Source organism: Orbilia oligospora (genome assembly GCF_000225545.1).
Source record: "Orbilia oligospora ATCC 24927 unplaced genomic scaffold scaffold00215, whole genome shotgun sequence".
Lineage (NCBI taxonomy): Eukaryota > Fungi > Ascomycota > Orbiliomycetes > Orbiliales > Orbiliaceae > Orbilia > Orbilia oligospora.
This window is the reverse complement of record NW_011645772.1, coordinates 687,782-708,316: the sequence shown is the minus strand read 5'-3', so window position 1 is coordinate 708,316 and position 20,535 is coordinate 687,782. Positions and strand designations below refer to the sequence as shown.

Sequence of the window (20,535 nt, the reverse complement as noted above, 5' to 3'; positions counted from 1 at the left end):
CAGAAAGAAGACAAAAAGAGAATCGACGACAAAAAGGAATCAACCGAACTCAAAGTATCCGAAATATAAAATAAAAAAAAACTAGCCGTGATAAACTATACACAGATGAATATTCGAATTCGAATTCAAACAGAGAACAAAAAACACAAATAGGTATCTTAGTAATCCGCCAATGGTAATTTCCTACCGATAGAACGCCTAGTTGTAACCTGCTGTCCAGCCGTCGCCTCCTCCTCCTTCTCAGACAATAACTTATTCAAGCTTCCGACGTCGAAGTATCCGTCTATCAAATCCGTTAGTATAAATCTCCCACATTTCGAGGTAAAAGGATAAAAGATAACTTACATCCGCCGAGCATCCCGCCCTCACCATCACTCTCAGACGGTGAGGAAGTACCGCTGGCCATCTTAGTAATAATCTCCTTACCCTTCGGGGTCTTCAACGGGGCAGCAGCTTGCCTAGTCTCAGCCTCCCTCGCCTTCGTAGTAGATGGCGAGACAACCTTCCTGTTCAACTGCTTGAACAGGTACCTCACATCCTGCATGTAACTATGCAGGGTATCCACGAATCGCTTCGTCTGTCTGTGCTTCGAGCTAACACAAACCGAGATCGAGTCCTCCTTGATGATGTACCCAATTCCAAATCCATCAGCAGAAACAGGTCCGAAACCGAACATCCTAAGAGCCGGGTTACCGCAGTTGGATGTGGAAATGATGGTGGTATTGAGTTTGTCCCATGCTGAATCCGCAAATATAGCTGGAATGTCACGGGCGACTGCTCTACCGCTACCGGTGGAAGCAGTTGCAGACATCTCGGATATCATCGACTGTCCACCAGGGGATCCGAAAGGTACTTCCTGTTCTTCACCAGAGACATACCCATCAACCGATGGAGAAGCACATCCTTCATCGAGAATACCTCGTTGCCATAGACAGTATAGAGCATACAAATGCCTATCCTGTCCCAAGCCCTTAGAACATTGTCTCGTTCTCTGGACGTGGCGTTCGCAGGCAGCCTTCAGTGCATCGATCTTAGCCTTGGCTGGCGCATCTTCACAGAATGTGCGGACAAAGTCGACAACTTCCTGGCTGACAGTTCGGATAGCCTCGGTCCTGCCGTGTAAGAATTGTTTGGTCATCGCTGGCTCATAGGTACACTCGACCCGACCGTAAAGAGCGTAGTAAGAGGCTTGGAAGGCCATTTGGACATAGGCGTCTGGGGAGAATCCCATGGTCTTGATGTAGTTGGAACCGTACCCTTCGAACTCGAGTGTTTGGAACTCGTTCTGGTTGATCAAATCGGCCAATCTGGTTTCTGCGAATCGCAATCCGAGGGAAAGTTCGGGAACCATAGTCCACTCCAGCTTATGTGGTGTTGTGCTAACGTTTCCGAACGACTCTGGGTCACGCTTTGCCGGGTCGGGAGACACCGAGGCCCATAGGGAAGGCGAGCCGCCGTGAATGGTTTTTGCAAATCGAAGAATAGTATCAGTGTAAACATCGCTGACAAATCTCAACACCGTATGGCCGTCGACACCGGTATGTTCGAAGTTGATACCCGCAGCACCGTTCTTGCAAACAATGATTTGTAACTTGTCATACCATCGGTTGGTACATGTACCGACCTGAACACCCTTTTCGATAACACTGCTACCGCACAACATGTTGGTCGAGATCTCGGCAAGGGATTCGGGCGAGGAATCGTCCAAACAAAGAACGAACAAAGCCGAGTCGACGATTTGAAGACACTCTCGGTTGGTATTGTCCTCGTGGTTGAGAATATGGTCTCGCATTCCTGCCCAGACCCTACGATTCTCAGTGCTGAGAACACCAACTGCTGAGCGGGCAGCTTCCTGTATGGGAGTTTCCATCGCATCGTGCATGATAGCCTGGAGGTTATGGACAAGATCCTTTTCAGACATAATCAAGTCCGAGTTGTCATCCATAACATCAAACCAGTAGAATTGCGATCGACACATCACTACAACGTGTCTGGCTTTCTCGTCGGTCTGCATCAAGCAACCATTCTCGGTCGGGATTCGGGCGGCTCCGAAGAGGCGAGTGAATTGGTACTAGAAAAATATTTCCATCAGCTTTCTTTGAATCATCACAATTCGAAAAGCCGTTTTTACTCACCATGCATAGTGGTGTTCCTCTGACTGTGTCTGCTGGGAGTTCTTCTCTTCTCAAAGCTCTGATGAAAGCCAACGAAGAGACAACTAGCGAGGCCGCTCTTGTAATCTGGTTGTTACGTGCCGGAGTTGGGTCGTCGGCAAGCAAGAAACTGGTATATTTATTAGTATTATCCTGAAAATCAATCAACATGATATATAAGTAGGTATATAGTACTCACAATGGATTCAAGTTAAGCACGACAGCTGGTGGCAACAATGTTAATATAACGGACCAATATTTTCACGATAGATGTAATTTAATAACCAACTTACGATTGTCATAATTGAGATACGAATCGTACCCTATAGAAACGTTAGCATACCACTCAAGTATAAAAGTAAAGAAGAAAGAGAAGTGACATACAGAACTGCTCAATATAACTCGTCTGCGAAAGAGAGTACTTCTGCAATTTGTCCTGCAAAACGGGCCCGACGGTCTTTGCGAACTCCCTCACAACTGCGATGGTCCTTTGGTGCTCACGATGCGTCTGCAAGGGCCTGACAACCTCCAAGTAATTCTGCAAAGTCTTATCAAGATCCTGAATTGGTAACTTTGGCAGATTATCTTGGTACGAAAATGTCATCTTCTTCTTGTTGGCCTCTTCGGTCTTTTGCTGTTGCTGTTGAAGGGCCTTGAGAGCAGCAGGATCAGCTTTGACGGAAGGGTCGGCATCCTTCGCCAACTTTTCGTCGATGGATGGCATACTGAACAACCTAATAGGCATTTGTGAAATGTGAGCCTTCTGCCCTATAAGAGTTTCAACTTTGCGAGCCGCAACAGGAAGATCCTCGAGCTGGTCGGTGCTTGAGGCAGCGGTGGAAGAAGTCGAAGGACTTGTTACACTATTCAAGGTAGAGGTGGTCTGTGTTGCGGAGTGTGTTGCAGAGGGACGAATGCAACAAAGCAGTGATCGAAGGAACGCCATGCCCAACACGCCGGGCAGGGAAGTCTTTAAGTATCATGAATTCGATACGGGTATAACGGGTATGAGGAAGAATGGTAAACGCCATGACGGATGGAAACAAAATCAGGAACGAAGCATCGGTAAAAGGATATGTATACTACAAACACCATTATAGAGGAATCTAGTATTACTTTCTATAATGAAACATGGTGAAATAGTGACCAGGGCCCGGACGAGCGTCTGTGACTTTTGCAGATGATTACCGAGGGAAATATTTCGAAATGTGAATATCTCCAGGTCTCCGAGCTAAAAAAAAAAGGGTCGAGAGATAACAACAGGATGCAAGAAGTGGCTCCCTTTCTGGGTCTGGGGGCCCCATGGAGAAGCCAGCTTATGTATTGCACCGTATGGCCACCCCAGAGGAGAGGAGTTCGAGGGCAAGAAAAAGCATATGATCGATATATCTGGGAATTTGGCTCAACTGGGGATGTCACTTACGCAACAAGAGCAAAAACGACCTGGTCAAGCGACTAATCCTTCCGCGCAGATGGATGGTGGAAGTGATGCAGCGCTTCTGAGACCTGACTGGCTAGAATATGCAAGTAAGGTTCTTCGAATAGAGGGATTTAGAAATAAAAAATGCAACAGATCTAAGGGATCAGGAAAAAGAAAGAAACCGCGGGAAATAGAGGTGGGGAAACGATGTGGGTAAGAAGTTGGAACTTCGTTCGTTGGTGAGGTTTGGCGGGCTGCTTTCAGACAGATAGTTGGTCAACGTTGACAGGACCCCGTACTACTACTACGTAAATACAATTGCAACCACCGATATGACCTGTCGCATTTGCCTATCTGGGATAGATACGAAGTGGGGCAATGATGTAGACTAGGTACTTGGTTAGTATTCTGTGAGACCAGTGCAGCTACGCAGTGCTATGGTTACCTAACAGTTAGTGTGAGTGCAGTGCAGTGCAGCGCAGTGTACTACGTACGGACAGGATATCGAAGGGTTTCGTTCGTTCTCTCTAGCTCTCTCGACGACGTCGTTTTGGATTACCAATAATGCTCTGGAATGCAACTGGTCAGGGCGGGTATTGTACAGATCCTGGATGTAACGGTCGAGTCGAGCTCTCTCTTAAGGACCACTATATTGTGGCTATTGGTATGAAAAGCTTGATTTCCTTCCAAGTGGCCAGGCTCCGAGGGTAGATTGCGATATATTGATGATAGTATGCGTCGTCCAACGTGACGGCCGACGGACGAAGGGAAAGCTCGAACAGGGTTTAAGTTTGCGGATAAACGTGGGGTTCGCATGGCCAGACAGAGACAGGCTTAGTCTGGGGAAGCAGACTATGCTACTTGCATGTATTGTACTATACTATACTGTCGACCGACTTGACCCGACTCGTGCTCGAGCTCGTGCCCCTCATTAAATTCTTTCACATGAAGATCGTATGTACTTACATTAGGTATGTATGTACATGTGCTGCAAGGTTCACGGGGGATATGTAATGTATGTGAGTAAGTAAGTAAGTATGTGGGTGTAAGTACACACATTGGCCAAGCCTGCGGCAAGTGGGTCTCACCAACCAACGTCATAAAACAGATTCGTTCTAATTAGCTAGTACGTAGCATGCAGCTTTTATTTTTTAATTTTTATTCTTATTTTTATTTTTATTTTATTTTATTTTTTCTTTTATCTTGCCTTCAATCCGAAGTGCTACTGGAATTTTACAATAAAAAAACACGAAACTTCAGAATCAAAATGCCCTGATTATCATGAGATTTCATCTCAAGTCCGAGATAAATAATGGCATTCCCCGCGGGGAAAGATAGAGGCAAAAAGAAAGCCAATTCCAGTAGTCCGGTGGGCAAATTTGGTCCGTCAGCGAACACAAGACATGATATCGGATGAACGGATATCCACCATTCCAACCAAGTTCCAGCCCTGGCTCGCCTCTAGCTCTATTATCCCAGATCCGAGCCTACCGATGGCTAATTCAATTTGAGCTTGTTTCAATGCAGTTCCACTAAATCGTAAAAAAAAGAACTACTTTGTACGGAAGATTGTTCTTCTTTTGTCATGAGGAAGCACTTTCCGCGCCGCACTGACCTCTGTATCGTCGGTTTTTATCACCGTACATACATGTCAATGACATGCAGATTTGCCAGATTTAAACCACAGTTTGCGATGAAAGGGTAAAATAAAACATACTTAAGCAGCTGAGCACGTACCATATATGTCGGCTGGTCGATATAATAAATGGTCAGACAATCACGTCTTGATGCCTCGGATTATCTGATTGTCCGATGTCATCTGGATCCTGACGAGTCCCCGCCGGAGGGCCGCAGCTGCGTAGGCTGTTTGTTGCGGCAAGGCCCGTGGCCGACACACTCTGCGCCTGCAGTACTCTCATTTACTGAGCCATACATAGTACTTACTATATGGACCGGGGGTTTTTTCTGTGCTATGCAAAGCTTAGGATTCCTCGAAATCGCAGAGATTAATTAGCATCGTGCAGATGCCGGAGCTAGTCTCCCAAACTAGTAAAACCTCTTTTTTTTTTTTCCTTCGGCGGTATCAATGCAATGGGCAGTCGAGATGCCCAACCGGGCGATGACGGGGCGTACCATATGCATAGGCACCGGCTCGACAGCTCTCTAAATTTCCCGTCCGTCAGTATTCGAGATCTTGACAATCCGGAACCGAACATCCGCCATTTTCTCGGCCCGCCGGTTTCTAGTATTCGACGTTTGTCCTTTCCGAGCGATGATGAAGAAGAGGACCATGAAACCCGAAGACAACTTGTCACCGAGATCACAAGGGAAGCTACGGGCCTGGTTGATGATGTCCAAAATGACACAACTGCCGCAACACATATGCCGGTCGAAGTTGCCGTGATCAGACGCTGGCCGACGAGGGATGTCACCGACGACAAGATTCACGATTGCTACGTGGATTTTATTCTCTGCTGCAATCCCGCTGTTCCGGATAACTGTGATACGGCTGAACTACGCAAGTCCTTTAGGGCTCCACCCAAGAGTGATGGTGTAACATTCTCGGTTTTCAAGCTCTTCCAATTGATAAAACGATTTGAGGAAGGAGATATCAAGACCTGGATCCAGCTTGTAACGGAGCTTGGAGTGGAACGAAAGCAAGACCAGAGTACCCAGAAGGTCCAACAGTACGCTGTGAGATTAAAGGTACGTACATACCTTCTTTCTCCCCATTGCATGTTCTGCTGTCTGAGCTGTTCTTGGGAGCATACTAACTTGATCCACTCTGGTTGAATTCAAAGAGATGGATGCATGCCATGCACGTGGATGCTTTCTTCGAGTATTGCCTGGGGCGCCCCCACGGTTACTATACGGACATCCCACTCAGTCTTCCCACGCTTGATGACGAAGTTCGTGATGGCGTTCCCCTAGAAGAAGATCTAGCCTTGCGAGCCCTCCTACCAGAATACCGTCCTAAACGAGGGAGACGGAAAGTAGAAAGAAATTCCATCGACTCGAGCTATATGAGCATATCTGAAAAAAGACACAAACAACCGCTTCTTCCTGCGACGTTGCCTAATATCTTGTCTCCAGAAGAACCTAGTCTGCTGAATTACGAAGAGAGCCATGTTTCCAGCTCCCTGCAGAAGGAAGACAGAATCCGGGATCTTGATCCCCTCCAACCAGATGCTCGTCTTTGGCCGGAACTAAGAATCCACAACTCGCAACCCCTGTTCCATTCGATCTTTTCTAACCCCTTTGACACTTTGCATCCGGTTGTCCCTGGTGGACAGCCGCTTCGGTGGCATACTCCCCCAAAGCCGTTTGACCTAAGCCACCGGCCCGGCGGACCTCATGAAAGGATCCGCTCGGTACCGGTTCAGCAGTTCCCGACCCTTAAGCGCGCCCGACGGAATCATAGGCTGACTGTTTCGTCAGCCTGGCCGTCCTTCGGGACCTCAAGGGGAGGGAAATCTCGTGGCCGCCCGACTGGGAACCGTGGCGCCGCAGAGACTTTGTACACTACTTTTCCGGCGAGTCCGGCGAGCTTGGAAGTACAACTCAGCGACCAAGGAATCAATGTGCCTCTAGGACCCGAACTCTCCTCGACAACTACTGCAATCGACGAACAACTGCAATTCGGCTCCAAGGCTCACCAAACGATACTACCACCGATCATCCACCCGCTTGAAGACCCCGCGTACGATCATAATGTCGAAATCCCACCACTTCTTGAGAGAGAAATATCATTCGATCCATATAGCGTTTTAGGAAGGGGTGAAATGATTAAAGAACAACTCGCGACTCACCTGCTCACAGCACCGCAGGACGACATGACCGTTGGCCTTGCAAGATCACTCGCCGATTCCCTGGTCGATGGGGTGATGCAAGAGAATAATGATAGGGTGATTGGAACTACTTTGCGTCCGCTGTCAATGCTCCTCGGCCTAGATGCATTGGATATGCACGACCTTATCATCACTAAAGATTCACCGATATCTGAAGTTGAGAGGCTAGGGAAAGAAATATCATTGTTCGAGCGATATCGGGCTACGGATCCTGAGGAACAGAGTTTGCACGATCTCATCAATACCGACGATAGTCCTACCTCCCCACAAACGATCGCAGCGACGAATGATCAAGAGAATAGAGCGCCCATAAACGTGAATCTAGAAGATAAGTACCAGATATCCTGGAAGCTCAAGCTTGGATCGGTAGTGGCATCAGTATCAACCTCGGTGACACTGGCGGATAAGCCACAGCAGGCTGTTGAAGAGGAGCAGCGCCTCCCAGACGAATTTGAGGTTGACATGTTGTTGAGTGATATGGAAACCGGCAATCCAAGCCCAGGATCCTTTCCAGGGAGTACATCGGATCTACTGTTAAATGATGACATTGAACCACCACTAGATGATTCGATTGACTGGAGGGCAAGGTATTTTGAGGCCCGAGAAAAACTTCGAAAAGTGGAGGAAGAACTCGAGCGACTAAAACACGATCTTATCGCGCGTGTTATGTCATAGATTGCATTGCATTTTCATTTAGCGTTTCCCCCCTTAGCGACTGTTGGTTCTGGTGTCATCCTTTTATATAATCGGCGTTATACTTGCATTCGGATCTAACATTAACAACTTTTTCCAGAAGCCGTTTTGTGTCACAACTGAATACAAACTCGTGCCCCCGATCGCGATTAATTATTAAAATGTCAGTTAAAAAGCACGTTATCTAACTGGGTGCGTTATATTTATGTTAGATCGATCTGTTGGATCATTAGGCTGTCGGAAAGACGTCCCTTAAAATCCTTCAATTGAAAAAACCCGGTTATGTCGGATTTGGATCAGGGATTGGCTGAAAATAGAGCCAAATATACAACATCGTTCTAGAAGAGCTTCGGCCTGCCAAGCGTATCTTATCGCGAGAGGCTGCGTCTTGTGGAGGGGCTGCACGGTCTGTTGAGTTAGTAAAAGGGGCGCACTAACTTTACTCCGAAGGCTGTTCCCTTTTTATTTGCAGCAAAAATTCTGCACATTTGTTATAGTTACATGGCACCTTGATTATTTTGATTTCAGCCTCAGAAGTCTCAGGCCGTGAATTCAAATATATTAGTATCCGCTTGCACAGAACTGCACTATTCCCTAGAAATAATGTTATATAGGATATGAGATACGGTACTACCAATGATTCCAAGTACTATTATATCCTAGTCTGGTGTTCATTTGAATCGAATTGCCTGTTAAATACCCATACTTAATAATACATTCTAGGTATAATGTACTATGTAGTAACGTGGTGTGATATAAAGTAAGGATATAAGAATAGCATCGCGAGACACCGCAATCTCGAAACCGTCGCCTTTTTACGCCACAGCGATGCCACCAAATTAGCATGTGCATACGTAAGGACAGATATCGAGGAGTTAAGGAAGACCCCGGCATGGGTCGGCTCCCCAATTATCACTTAGTACGACTGTAACTTGTGTACTTGTTAAAATTAATTTACGCTGCTGGGTGGATTGGACGCATCGCCAGGGCCGGGAGCGGTTTCGAAGGGTGTGTGTGGCCTCGTTTGGTTTGTATTTGGCGGGAAGTGAACAGATTGCCCGTTCAAGCCCCATCTTAATATCTAAAGTCCTGACCACCACTGCACCACCACCACTACTCACTCCGATTATCATCACCATCAAGGTCCGCCGTGTCCGTCTCTTCCATAGATTACCTCCCCCCTATACACCCGCTGTCCGGGAATATTCTCGTCTCAAAAATATTGGTAAGCTTTCTCAATTGACGTGTATCCTTCGTATTTCGTTTTTATCCTTTTCTTGCATGACGTATATGTACCCGTACCTTCCAAGCTAACCTCGGACGCGAGTCTGTTTGAGCAAAAAGGGACCACGGACCAGCTTCACATCTCCCGCCTGAGAAGGCAGCACAACAGCCATGGCTACAACAGGGTACGCCGGTCAGGTCGACGGCGAACTCAAGAAGAGAGGGCCCGGTGAAAGCCAGGTTCCCCTCGTTCCAACAAGTCCGGATACCGATGCTAAGAAGAAGCAGCAGGCTGGTAAGCCTGCGAAGGTACGCTCGATCTGTCCCACGACTCCCAATTGGCCACAGTCATAACTAATGTGCGCTGCTATACAGAGTTTCATAGATGAATATGAACATGTCTTCGTTTGTTTATTATTTACAGCCGTCTCCATCTTCACTAGATTATGGAAGATTGGCTTATCTAATATCGTGACATGGGACGAAGCCCAGTACGTGATAGCTACGATATACCGTTTTATGATACCCCGGCTGACGTCGCCTCCAACAGTTTTGGTAAATTTGGTTCTCACTACCTCAAGAGGGAGTTCTACTTCGATGTCCACCCACCTCTCGGAAAGATGTTGGTGGGTCTGTCTGGTTACATGGCTGGTTACAATGGCTCCTTCGAATTCAAATCTGGCGAAACATATCCCGAAGAAGTCAACTATACTTTCATGAGAATCTTCAATGCTGCCTTTGGTGCCCTCTGCGTCCCCGTTGCTTTCTACACCGCAAAAGAATTGAAGCTTTCCAGATATGCAACCTGGCTTGTTACCCTGATGGTTCTCTGCGGTATGTGGGGTATTCTGATAGTTTACGGGTGCTTTTACTGACTCCATCAATTTAGAAAACTCGTACACCACCATCAGCCGTTTCATCCTCCTCGATTCTATGTTGCTCTTCTTCACTTTCACTACCATGCTCTGCTACGCCCGTCTCACCGCGCTTAGGAACCGCGAGTTCACGGGGCAGTGGTGGCTTTGGCTCATCCTTTCTGGTCTTTCAATCGGCTGTGTCAGCAGCGTCAAGCTCGTCGGTCTCTTCGTTACTGCTCTCGTTGGCCTCTACACTGCCGAGGACCTCTGGAATAAGCTTGCTGATACTAAGATGCCCGTCACAACCTACGCCGCCCACTGGGTCAGCCGCATCTTCGGTTTGATTATTCTGCCATTCTGCGTCTATATGCTCAGCTTCAAAATCCACTTCATCATCTTGGAGAATTCCGGCCCTGGAGATGCCCAGATGAGCTCTTTGTTCCAGGCCAATCTCAAGGGCACCGACTTCAATGACAGCCCGCTCGAAGTTGCTATCGGATCCCGTGCTACTCTCAAGAACATGGGTTATGGTGGTGGTCTTCTTCATTCCCACGTCCAAACTTACCCAGAAGGCTCCCAGCAACAACAGATCACTTGTTACCATCACAAAGATGCCAATAATGACTGGTTCATCTACCCCAACCGCAGCCAGAAAGACTACGAGGTCGGCGAGGATCTGAGATTCATCAAGAACAACGATGTCATCCGTCTCATTCACGCCCAAACCGGTCGCAACTTGCATTCCCACACCATTGCTGCCCCTGTCACCAAGGCCGATTACGAAGTTTCTTGCTACGGCAACACCACCGTTGGAGACGAGAAGGATCACTGGAAAATCGAAGTTGTCAGGGATGCTGCATCTAGAGATTACAGCAAAATCAGAACTTTGACCACCGCCTTCCGTCTTAAGCACCCCGTCCTCAACTGCTACCTTAGAGCCGGCAATGTTAATCTCCCACAGTGGGGTTTCAAACAAATCGAAACCTCTTGTGTCAAGGAGAACAACCCTCGAGACCAATACACCCACTGGAACATTGAAAGTCACTGGAACGAGAAGCTCCCACCAGCCAAGAAGGATGCGTTCAAGAGCCCCTTCTGGAACGACTTCGTTCACTTGAACGTTGCTATGATGACCTCCAACAACGCCCTCGTTCCCGACCCAGATAAGCAGGACGATCTAGCTTCTCAACCATGGCAATGGCCAATCCTTCACGTCGGTTTGAGGATGTGCGGTTGGGATAATCACAGTATGTTCCCCCCAAAAAATTTTTGCCTAGTGCGCAGCAACAACTAACGGGTACCAATAGTTGTCAAATACTTCTTGCTCGGCAATCCTGCCGTCTATTGGGGCGCATTTGCCAGTTTGTTTGTTCTCGGATTTATGATCCTTACCTACCTCGTTAGATTCCAGAGAGGTTTCCCAGACCTTACACAGGACCAAATCGATCACATCAAGTTAGCCGGTTTGTATCCAGCTATTGGATGGGTCCTCCACTTCATCCCCTTCGTTATCATGGCTCGGTAAGTGCTTCATAAAATCACAGATCAGATTGGACTTTTTGTGCTGACAATACCCTAGTGTTACATACGTTCACCACTATTACCCGGCCCTTTACTTCGGTATCCTTGTCTTCGGCTTTTGCTTTGATTGGCTCACCAACCTGCTCCCTACCAACGCTCGACTTGCCTCTTTCGGTGTCGCGTATACCATTGTTACCGGGCTTTATATCTACTTCATCCCAATCTGCTTTGGCATGGTTGGAGATGCAGCCGATTACGCCTATTTGAAGTGGTTCGACCGATGGAGAATATACGGTTAAATTGGAGGGGGTTGGAATTCTGAATATATTTATGACTAGTCTTGATTTATGACCAGGGTGTGGAATATTCAGAAGATGGGACCTTATGTCAGTAATACGGAGGGTCTGTTCAAAAAAATAAAAATGTCTTATAGGTCTGGGGAAAAAGTCATAAGGGAAACCCCAAAGAAAAGTTTTTTACTTTGCCAAACAAACATGTTAGCCTCGAGGCCAATCAATCCGTGGAGTAGTACTTATTGTCGTATTTGCTACTGAGAAGTCCACAAAGCCTCCTCTCCTTTTTCCCTTAACCTCATATCGCAAGGGTTTTTTTTTTCTTTCTCCTTTTAGCTGTTCCTCTCCTCCTTTTCTTTTATCTCTTTTTTCCTTTTCCTAATTATGTGGTCTATAAAATTTCACTGTCGATATTATCTATCCTGTTTCTCTTTTTCCTTTTCGGTTTACAAAGTTGTTTTCTTTCTCTCTTAGCTTTATCGTTACATAAAACATAAATAGGAAAAGGTCTTGATAATGATTTCTTTGGTTCCATAATTTAATCGATACCGGGTGCTACTTGCTTTTCATAAAGTGTACTTCTCTAATGGAGTGCTGCATCTAATGTTATAATCTTAACCATTATAATATACGCTTTTGGGTCCTCTTTCTTTTTCTAGCTAGGACCGAGAGAAGTAAAGTAGATCGATACAACTCTGAACCCGGGTATAGATATATATATAAAGAAGTGGTGTGTGATTTTGGTCCGTTGCCGGTGGTACTATCTACAGGTGTCGCAGAGAGGATATCAAATAAATACAGTAGAAATGTCGCTAGAATATACATATACACAAGAAAGAAAGAGAGTAAGAAGAGTAACCGCTTTTTTGATTTTCGTCAGTGAACTCCGGAACGCGAAAAAAAAAAATCCAAAATCAACCAGTTGATATATACAGAGATGAACCCTCCCACCTTATACTCTTTTGTTACTTTAGAGAATATGTGTGTAATTCCCGAACTAACTGACCGTCCCATGCGGCCTACCGCCGTCCCACATCCTCTCGAATGCTAGACCAGGTACTTGCTGCTTCTCCTCCAAGCTGCTCTTTGCCTTTTTCAGCAACCATTCTGTAAGTGTAATAACTTTTGAATGTTGCTGTACTGCTTCATCTCTATCCTCTTCCACGTCTTCAATGATATGGGTTTTTATCCTCCCCTTATCATCAAATTCAAAAATAAACAAGCCGCAGAAGTCACCGGCCAGTGTGAATCTTGGAAGCGAATTGGCGACGGCCGAGAGGGGATCTTCTTTCTTTGGTTCCGTGGATTTTGAAGATGGTGTTGTATTAGATGTAGTCGACGCCGTAGTAGGTTGTGTATCTCCGTTTCCGTTTCCGTTTCCGTTCCCATTAGGTGAGCCACTAGCCCTCCATTTAACGATCATTCGCTCCCCGGCTACGTTTTGCGGTCCATCATCTTCGTTCTCGATGGGATTGCCACCTTTTACCATCCTTATTGATAGGATTTCCAAACGGACTTTGATACCTGGTATTCGACCCCATACTACTGGTGATGTCCACAGAGCTGCTATGTATGCCATTCTACCGCTGACGGATGGGAGGTGTGGATGTGTCGATGGGAACAGCCGGAGGGCTATGGATGGTGAGAGGATTTCGCTTGGTAGAGGGGATTGGAGGAGGGTTGGGAGGCGGTCTTTGAGGATATCGATTGCTGGAGCGTTTAAAATTCATTGTTAGACTCTCTTTCAGCTTTTATTTTGTTTCAATTTTTTTTATTTCCCATGGTTTTGGAATGTTTTTTGGTAGATTTAAAGAAGGGTGACATACTCTTTCCTAGGTTTAATGTTCTTTCACTAACCGGGTCTTTGTCTTTCTCCGACCCAGCATTCGTAGATGAAAACAGTAACCCATTGAAAGGTGTAAGCCCATTGACCGTCCTTGTCGATAGAACGGAGAATATGTTGTCCTTTTTCGGTAGGTATGATATCCCTAGTACCTTCTCCCCCACCGCCACCCCCGGGTGTACTATACTTCTCGACGCCGCTGGCTGTAAGGGCGCTAGTGAGGATGTGTTATATGGGAACCATACTTCTGGTGATTGCTGTTCTTGTTGTGAATTTTCAGATAGTGGGTGATGAATCGAGGTGTCTACAGAAACATCGACGGATTGGCGAGTATCGATTCGTAATGCCGATGCTTGGGGGATGCTGGAGGTGCTAAAGGCGCAGGGTCTGCAGAGAACGAGGGAGTGGCGAGGTTTGAAACAGTGCATTTGGGTAGTTGCTAGTGGGGGGATTTGAGATGGTTTCGGTGATTCGACGGGGTATTATTGAAGTGACATGAGGGGTTGGAGATGTTTCTTTGATGATGATACCGAACGGAGGATGTCTTTATGAAGGGAGGATATGGATCTATATTGGTTTACGTTATGACGAAATTAAATGGAAGTTTGGATTGAAGGCGTTGTTGGAATTTGACTGTTCTGTTCTGCTCTGCTCTGCTCGCTTACAATCTACCGGGATTCCATTCGACGGACCGGACATGGCTCGTGCATGGTCATTGCATGGGTACAAATCTTATACTTATACATGGTTTGTACACATTCGAGATCTCGAGAATACTTCATGGCATATGATATATGATCATGCATGACGCATGTTATAAACAGTCATATTAAATATATAGATACTGTCGATAGTATATCATATCATCCACTCAATCATCTTCTTCAGCCATGAGCTCTGCAAGTTCTGCTTCCTCTTCCGCGGTCAACATGCTATTCGACCGACTTCTCCCAATTGCCCCGCCCTCGATCTCCTCGTCATCAATCGCACCTTCTTCATTCCTGTGGGCCTCTTCCACAGCAGCCTTGACATCTGCAGGTTCTAGGGACCACTTCCTGACCGTTGCATCCAATGATACGCTAATCAAGTCATTCCCGACCACTGAGATCGCGGTAACCACATCATAATGTCCTGAAAACTTGTGATACAGCTTACTAGTCTTGTATATTTGAGTTATCATTAGCCAAGTATCCCATAAATAATTAGTATAAAGAATGAATACTCACCCCAGCATCCCAAACCCTGATTTCCTCATCACTGCAAGCCGTAATGACCCACCTGCCCCCAACATCCATCGCTACATCATTCACAAAGTCCTTATGCCAAAGTTCTGTATCTGGATCAACTCCACCAGCACTACCCTCGCCCTTCTTCAATCCTTCCAAGGCACTCCTTTCAAACCGCTTAACAGTCATATCTGAACTCGCAGTCCACAAATCCTCTTCTCCTTCTTCACCCAAGAATCGAAGACTGTTTACACCGGTTTCGTGTTGAATAATCTCGCATTCCTCGGTTACCTTCGTCGTAGTTATACTCCACTTCTTGATCTCCCGTTTAGAACCAGCGCTGTAGAGTACAACTCTCTCTGGCGTAGATTCTACAGGATCTATGGTGAGGGCTTGGACACCCCTAGAATGTGACTTTAGAACGTGCAGCCTTTCTGCCGTTTCCGGGTTCCAGATGATTATTGATGCATCGGAACTGGCGGATATTAACATAGGTTTCGAAGGTAATATATCCGTAAAAACAAGTGCTTTGACGAAATCATTATGGCCCTTAAAGGTTTTCAAAATCGTCTTGTCCTGCGTGGAAAAGGCGTGGATGTTCTTATCCCATGAACCGGTATACAAAACCGACCCATCACGGCTTAGAGCCAATGATGTAACCGGCGCTGTATGTCCTCGGTATATCCTATTAGACTCTTTCGGATCCTTCATCAAAGAGAAGAAAAAAAATCATTTGTTAGCTTTCACTTCCTTAATATATAACTCGGTAACTACTAGCAGCAGCGCCTTCTTACAGACTTGAATATTCAGTCTTCTCGCCACATTCCCTGCTTCTGCAATATAAACATGTGCCGGCGACGAGGTATCAGGCTGCAAGGCCAGAATCTTGGTAGGCACGGTTATGGGCTGTCCTTTATCTTTGAGTTCCTTCTTCTTACGCGCTCGACGCTCGGCTTTCTCGAGAGATTGGCTACACACTCGGGTTAGTCTCATACATATTCAATATAAAATGGCATTACCGGGGATTTAAATATAGGAGCTTACTCTGATTGGAAGAAGTTACGGGGATCACTGGAAACTGACATCTTGACGGACGATGCAAGGGGAATGAAATCAAAAGTGAGGGGTATCACGCGTGGAAGAGGGGCAGTGAATGGTGGGATGTTCGAGTTAACGTTTTATACTCCAATGATGCATCCTTCGCGACAACCAACGCAGGATCCACGCAAAAAATAACATGGATTTGGTCTTCAATTCACAGGTGAATACCTAGTACTTAAGTAAGTGCCTATATCACATTGAAACCCCCAACGACCAATTCGACGAGATTATATATTTTAATAAACTTGGCTAATTGTATTGGATACCGAAAAAATAATAATTCATAGCAACTTAAATTATTAACAAACTGTGTGAGTATCTCTCAAACTAATCTCTATACGCAAACGGGCAGAAATCGTAAAATGCCAGCCAACATCCTCTTCTAAGTACCAAGTAGTAACTGTATACAATATATCCCAGACTCCAAATGTCTCCTCGAAAATGCATACATAGCAACAATAGTCTTCTAATCGAAAAGATTTTTTTTTTTGACTTCAAACACCCCGCCACACTTGCTTTAAAACATCTCCGCCCGTTTCGCTGATGCTGGCAAAATACGAAAGAAAATAACCCATGGCTTTTACCGAAGAATTTCGTCTGTCTCTTATTGCAATTTAACCTAATTCTGCAAATTTGGCCTCAAGTTCCTCGATCTTGCTAAGAGGGACGCAGGTTTGGTTCTGGCAGACTTGGACGATTGGTTTGGTCGCTGCGCTTTTGAGAATATCCTTCAAGATCTCGTTCTTCCCGGTGAACCATGTGATATCATCGCTCTTTTCGGTGGGGTCTACGACTATAATTGATGTATTCGTGAACAACTGTGTCCTGAGCTTCGCCCGGTACGCCGAGATAGTCGGGTCCGACTTCTTGCCCGCGATGATCACGGTTCCGGTCCCGAGGTTCAAGGCGACAACCGATGGTAGCATGGTTGAAAACAGGAATGGATGTTGCATCAACTCTGTTGAGAAGGCGTTGCACGTCTTAGAGGCCAGGAAGGAGAAAGAAGCGTCTCCAAGAAGGCTTCCGAGTTTGTACAGGTTTGCAGCTGATATGCCATTTGTAGATGGCTCAGCAGAGTCCAATCCTGTACATTATTAGTCCATGTAATGGAACGAGATGTTGGTTGTAATAGCAACACTTACCGTCCTTAAGCCTTAGGATCAAATCGGGCGCATCACGTTCTGTAGAAAAGAAACCACCTTGAGCTTCATCCCAGAACAGCTTTGTTTGCGCAGCTAACATAAATCATGCGTTAGCGATGTAACCGTATTATTGATGTTGCATTAATGCAAGGACTAACCTTGAAGGCTATGCGCCCAACGTAACCAACCCGCATCAAAAGTCGCCTCGTATCTATATAAATGTTAGTGTTAAGTCGGAGAGATTAAATATTGAATTCGAAACAGGGTATCCATACAAGGATATCAAACCATAAATAAGGTATGCATAGTCATCCGCAAATGCCTTCGTAGCCCCCGGAGTCTCCCGCCAAACACGCTTCAAACCAAGAGTCCTCTGGTCAAATACATTCTTCCTAATGAACTCAGCAGCTCGAATTGCCTGGTTGAGATAAAACTTCGACTTCTCAGCATCAACGATTTCAAGGGCGGCAGCAAGCCGGGACAAAGCAGCAATTGCAAGTCCATTCCACCCGGTCAGAATCTTGTCATCGAGGATAGGGCGTGGCCTTTCTCTTTCCCTGTATTCTCGGAGTTTTGCTCGCCCGTTCTTGATCTTCTCAACGATGGCGGTTTCGCTGAGCCCAAGCATGGAGCCAATCTGGGCTGGGGTTTGAGATATCTGTAGAACATTTTGATGTAGAAATTCATCGTGAATATCCCTCGCCGGGTCGACATTGCCGTCCGTTCTAACACCCCAGTACTTAGAACAAACTTCTGCATCCTGTTCGCCTAGAACTTTGATAAACTCTTTCTTATCCCAGACGTAGAAAGCGCCCTCTACATAATACACATTAGTAATGTATTCTATACGGCAGTTAAGATCGACTATATACCTCTCTTCTCGGTATCACCCTTTCTCGCATAGGAGTCAGCATCCTCAGCGGAATAGAAACCACCATCCTTATGACTCAGCGGGCCCGAGCACAAGTAGTCGGCCGCATCGAGAGCTGCATCGAGCATCTCCCTGTCTTTCGTCAACAGATATGCATCAAGATACACAGATATCAACTGAGCATTATCGTAGAGCATCTTCTCAAAATGAGGGAGACTCCAATCCGCAGTGACAGAGTATCTTTCAAAGCCATTTCCTATATGGTCATGAATCCCACCGCGACTCATATGCTGTAATTATATTATCAGTATAACTTTCACCCTCGTCCTTTGTAAATATGCTTTATCCCCTCACCCTCAGCGTTGTCACTGCCATAAACTTGGCTCTTTCGCATTCAACGTCGCCAACCACATCCTCAACGACTGATGACAGGCTGCTCAACCTAAGCAAGAAGGCAAGATTTGTTGGAGTGGGAAACTTGGGCTCGGTGCCAAATCCGCCATGCGTGGTGTCATAGCGGCTAAGGAAGTGCTGGTATGCCTCCTCGAGTAGATCGATCTCGAGAATCTCTGCCCCATCCTGGTTGCCGCCCTGCTCCTTTAGACCCTCGTCCTGTCCAGTAGGTCAGAATCGGTATCGCCACACACACTGCTAACAGACAAAAGAGTACGTACTGAGAATTCTTTGAGCTGCTTCAGAATATCCTTGGCCGATGCAAGACATTTATCCTGCTGTTCCTTCCAACTATACATATTCAGTTAGTCTTAGCTTCGCCATACGAATATTCCAACTAGGCGACCATACACTTTGACAATCTTATCAAGAACCTCGACAAATCCAATCTGGTCCTTCATTGACGGTCCATCGGTAGCATTTGGCCCAGGCCAGTATGTCCCACCAAAGACTGGTTCAAGATTTGGGGTTAAGAAGACGTTGAGCGGCCATCCTCCAGAACCCGTCGTCGCTTGGACCTAACCGACCAATTAGTCAGGGTCGGATCCCATGGGGGTATGTATCGATCCAGAAGGCCCACGTACATAGTTCATGTAGATCCTATCAATATCCGGTCTTTCCTCTCGATCAATTTTGATAGGGATGAAGTTATCATTGAGAATTTTGGCGACATAGGCGTCCTGAAAACTCTCTCGCTCCATTACCTATCCTAGCGTCAGTTTCAAAGTCCTTCTGTGAAGATCGAAGACTAAGTTTCGGATTATACGGAGGCATACATGGCACCCTACAAGTGATCGAAGAGCTAGAGTTAGCCTTCATTTCGCCGCCATCGAGGAAGGATGAGCTCCTACAATGACAGGCAGCATATCCACTGCTCAAAAATATCAACCGATTCTCACTCTTCGCCAGTGCCAAACTCTCAGGGGTCCATTGTTGCCATGCTGTCAAATTATTGGCGTGGGAGCGGACCTAGAGCAACGGTTCTCGCCAGTCAGCAACCGTGACATTTTGCCCCGCCATGGATCTCGAAACGTGGGGGCGGGGCTTAATGGTTTTAAAACGTAGATGAACGTACGTATGGGCTGGTACTATTCGCAAGCTGGTTGACAAGCTTGAGTTTCGATTTACCGCTATCACCGCTTTGGAGGGGTATCGAAGTCGCCATGCTGATATGATGGCCTTTTTTTTTTTTCGGACCGCGGCAGGGTGAATGCTGTTTGATGCGAAAGATGGAAAGTGGATTCGGCGAATGGCGACTGGGATGTTGTAGTTTTCTTGGCTTTTAAGTGGAATGTGTGTTGAGACCTCGGAAGGATCTTGATTACGACAACAAGATGGAAACTAGTAGATCTAGCGATATAAATGTAACAGCAACAGTTCCAAGGAGGAGTAGGATGGTGGAGAATAATGAGGGGGAGGAGTGGCGGTTGGGAAAAAGTCTCAGAACTCGGTGTTTTATAATGTCTCCGGACTCGTTGACGTCGAGCCAAGTTAGACTTTACAAGCAAGCTGTCACATTAACAATCATTAAGTTCTTGCTTGTCCCCGAAACAGCAAAGACGACCCGACAGCTACCACTAAGCTTCGACTATAGTTCCCCTGCAGGTTGATTGGGACGGGTGCCGGACCCATTCGGCGAGCTATTGCGCAAGAACCTCGTTACGAACGTATGACGGTCTTCCCTACGAACCCAATTTTTTGACATATCGTTTTCTGCCCAGGGAAATATACTCTTTGGGATTCTGAAAGGATTTGCCGAAGCTAAGCCTGTTGAACTTCGTTCTGTGGTTTGACCGAAATAAATAAATGGTTGTTTGCATTGCAGTGGATGCACATGCAGACGTGTGTGCGTATGCACGTCAAGTTAGACGGTTAGCCACTATATTTGGA

At 46.3% G+C, this 20,535-nt stretch overlaps 6 protein-coding genes across 6 annotated transcripts; 2 read left to right on the top strand and 4 right to left on the bottom strand.

The window, feature by feature from the left end:
• Positions 1 to 158: 158 nt before the first annotated feature.
• On the bottom strand, positions 159 to 3,099 carry AOL_s00215g212 (uncharacterized protein; the record flags this gene model as incomplete). Its single annotated transcript, XM_011129414.1, has 6 exons — positions 159 to 283; positions 346 to 2,071; positions 2,136 to 2,283; positions 2,353 to 2,377; positions 2,447 to 2,476; positions 2,538 to 3,099. The coding sequence occupies 6 exons, from the start codon at positions 3,097 to 3,099 to the stop codon at positions 159 to 161; spliced, it is 2,616 nt and encodes an 871-aa protein (XP_011127716.1).
• A 2,565-nt stretch (positions 3,100 to 5,664) lies between these two features.
• Positions 5,665 to 8,096, top strand: AOL_s00215g211 (uncharacterized protein; the record flags this gene model as incomplete). The annotated part of the gene is made up of 2 exons (XM_011129413.1): positions 5,665 to 6,279; positions 6,375 to 8,096. 2 exons carry the CDS (start codon positions 5,665 to 5,667, stop codon positions 8,094 to 8,096), a joined length of 2,337 nt encoding a protein of 778 aa, XP_011127715.1.
• A 1,413-nt stretch (positions 8,097 to 9,509) lies between these two features.
• On the top strand, positions 9,510 to 12,015 carry AOL_s00215g210 (uncharacterized protein; the record flags this gene model as incomplete). The annotated part of the gene is made up of 6 exons (XM_011129412.1): positions 9,510 to 9,647; positions 9,714 to 9,829; positions 9,889 to 10,172; positions 10,228 to 11,442; positions 11,503 to 11,716; positions 11,775 to 12,015. The coding sequence occupies 6 exons, from the start codon at positions 9,510 to 9,512 to the stop codon at positions 12,013 to 12,015; spliced, it is 2,208 nt and encodes a 735-aa protein (XP_011127714.1).
• A 991-nt stretch (positions 12,016 to 13,006) lies between these two features.
• Positions 13,007 to 14,280, bottom strand: AOL_s00215g209 (uncharacterized protein; the record flags this gene model as incomplete). Its single annotated transcript, XM_011129411.1, has 2 exons — positions 13,007 to 13,719; positions 13,836 to 14,280. The coding sequence occupies 2 exons, from the start codon at positions 14,278 to 14,280 to the stop codon at positions 13,007 to 13,009; spliced, it is 1,158 nt and encodes a 385-aa protein (XP_011127713.1).
• A 443-nt stretch (positions 14,281 to 14,723) lies between these two features.
• AOL_s00215g208 (uncharacterized protein) lies at positions 14,724 to 16,163 on the bottom strand (the record flags this gene model as incomplete). Its single annotated transcript, XM_011129410.1, has 4 exons — positions 14,724 to 15,011; positions 15,079 to 15,743; positions 15,873 to 16,048; positions 16,123 to 16,163. 4 exons carry the CDS (start codon positions 16,161 to 16,163, stop codon positions 14,724 to 14,726), a joined length of 1,170 nt encoding a protein of 389 aa, XP_011127712.1.
• A 630-nt stretch (positions 16,164 to 16,793) lies between these two features.
• Positions 16,794 to 19,810, bottom strand: AOL_s00215g207 (uncharacterized protein; the record flags this gene model as incomplete). Its single annotated transcript, XM_011129409.1, has 12 exons — positions 16,794 to 17,263; positions 17,322 to 17,414; positions 17,480 to 17,532; positions 17,597 to 18,137; positions 18,194 to 18,482; positions 18,547 to 18,804; positions 18,867 to 18,936; positions 18,997 to 19,163; positions 19,230 to 19,349; positions 19,422 to 19,429; positions 19,497 to 19,614; positions 19,721 to 19,810. The coding sequence occupies 12 exons, from the start codon at positions 19,808 to 19,810 to the stop codon at positions 16,794 to 16,796; spliced, it is 2,277 nt and encodes a 758-aa protein (XP_011127711.1).
• Positions 19,811 to 20,535: the final 725 nt, after the last annotated feature.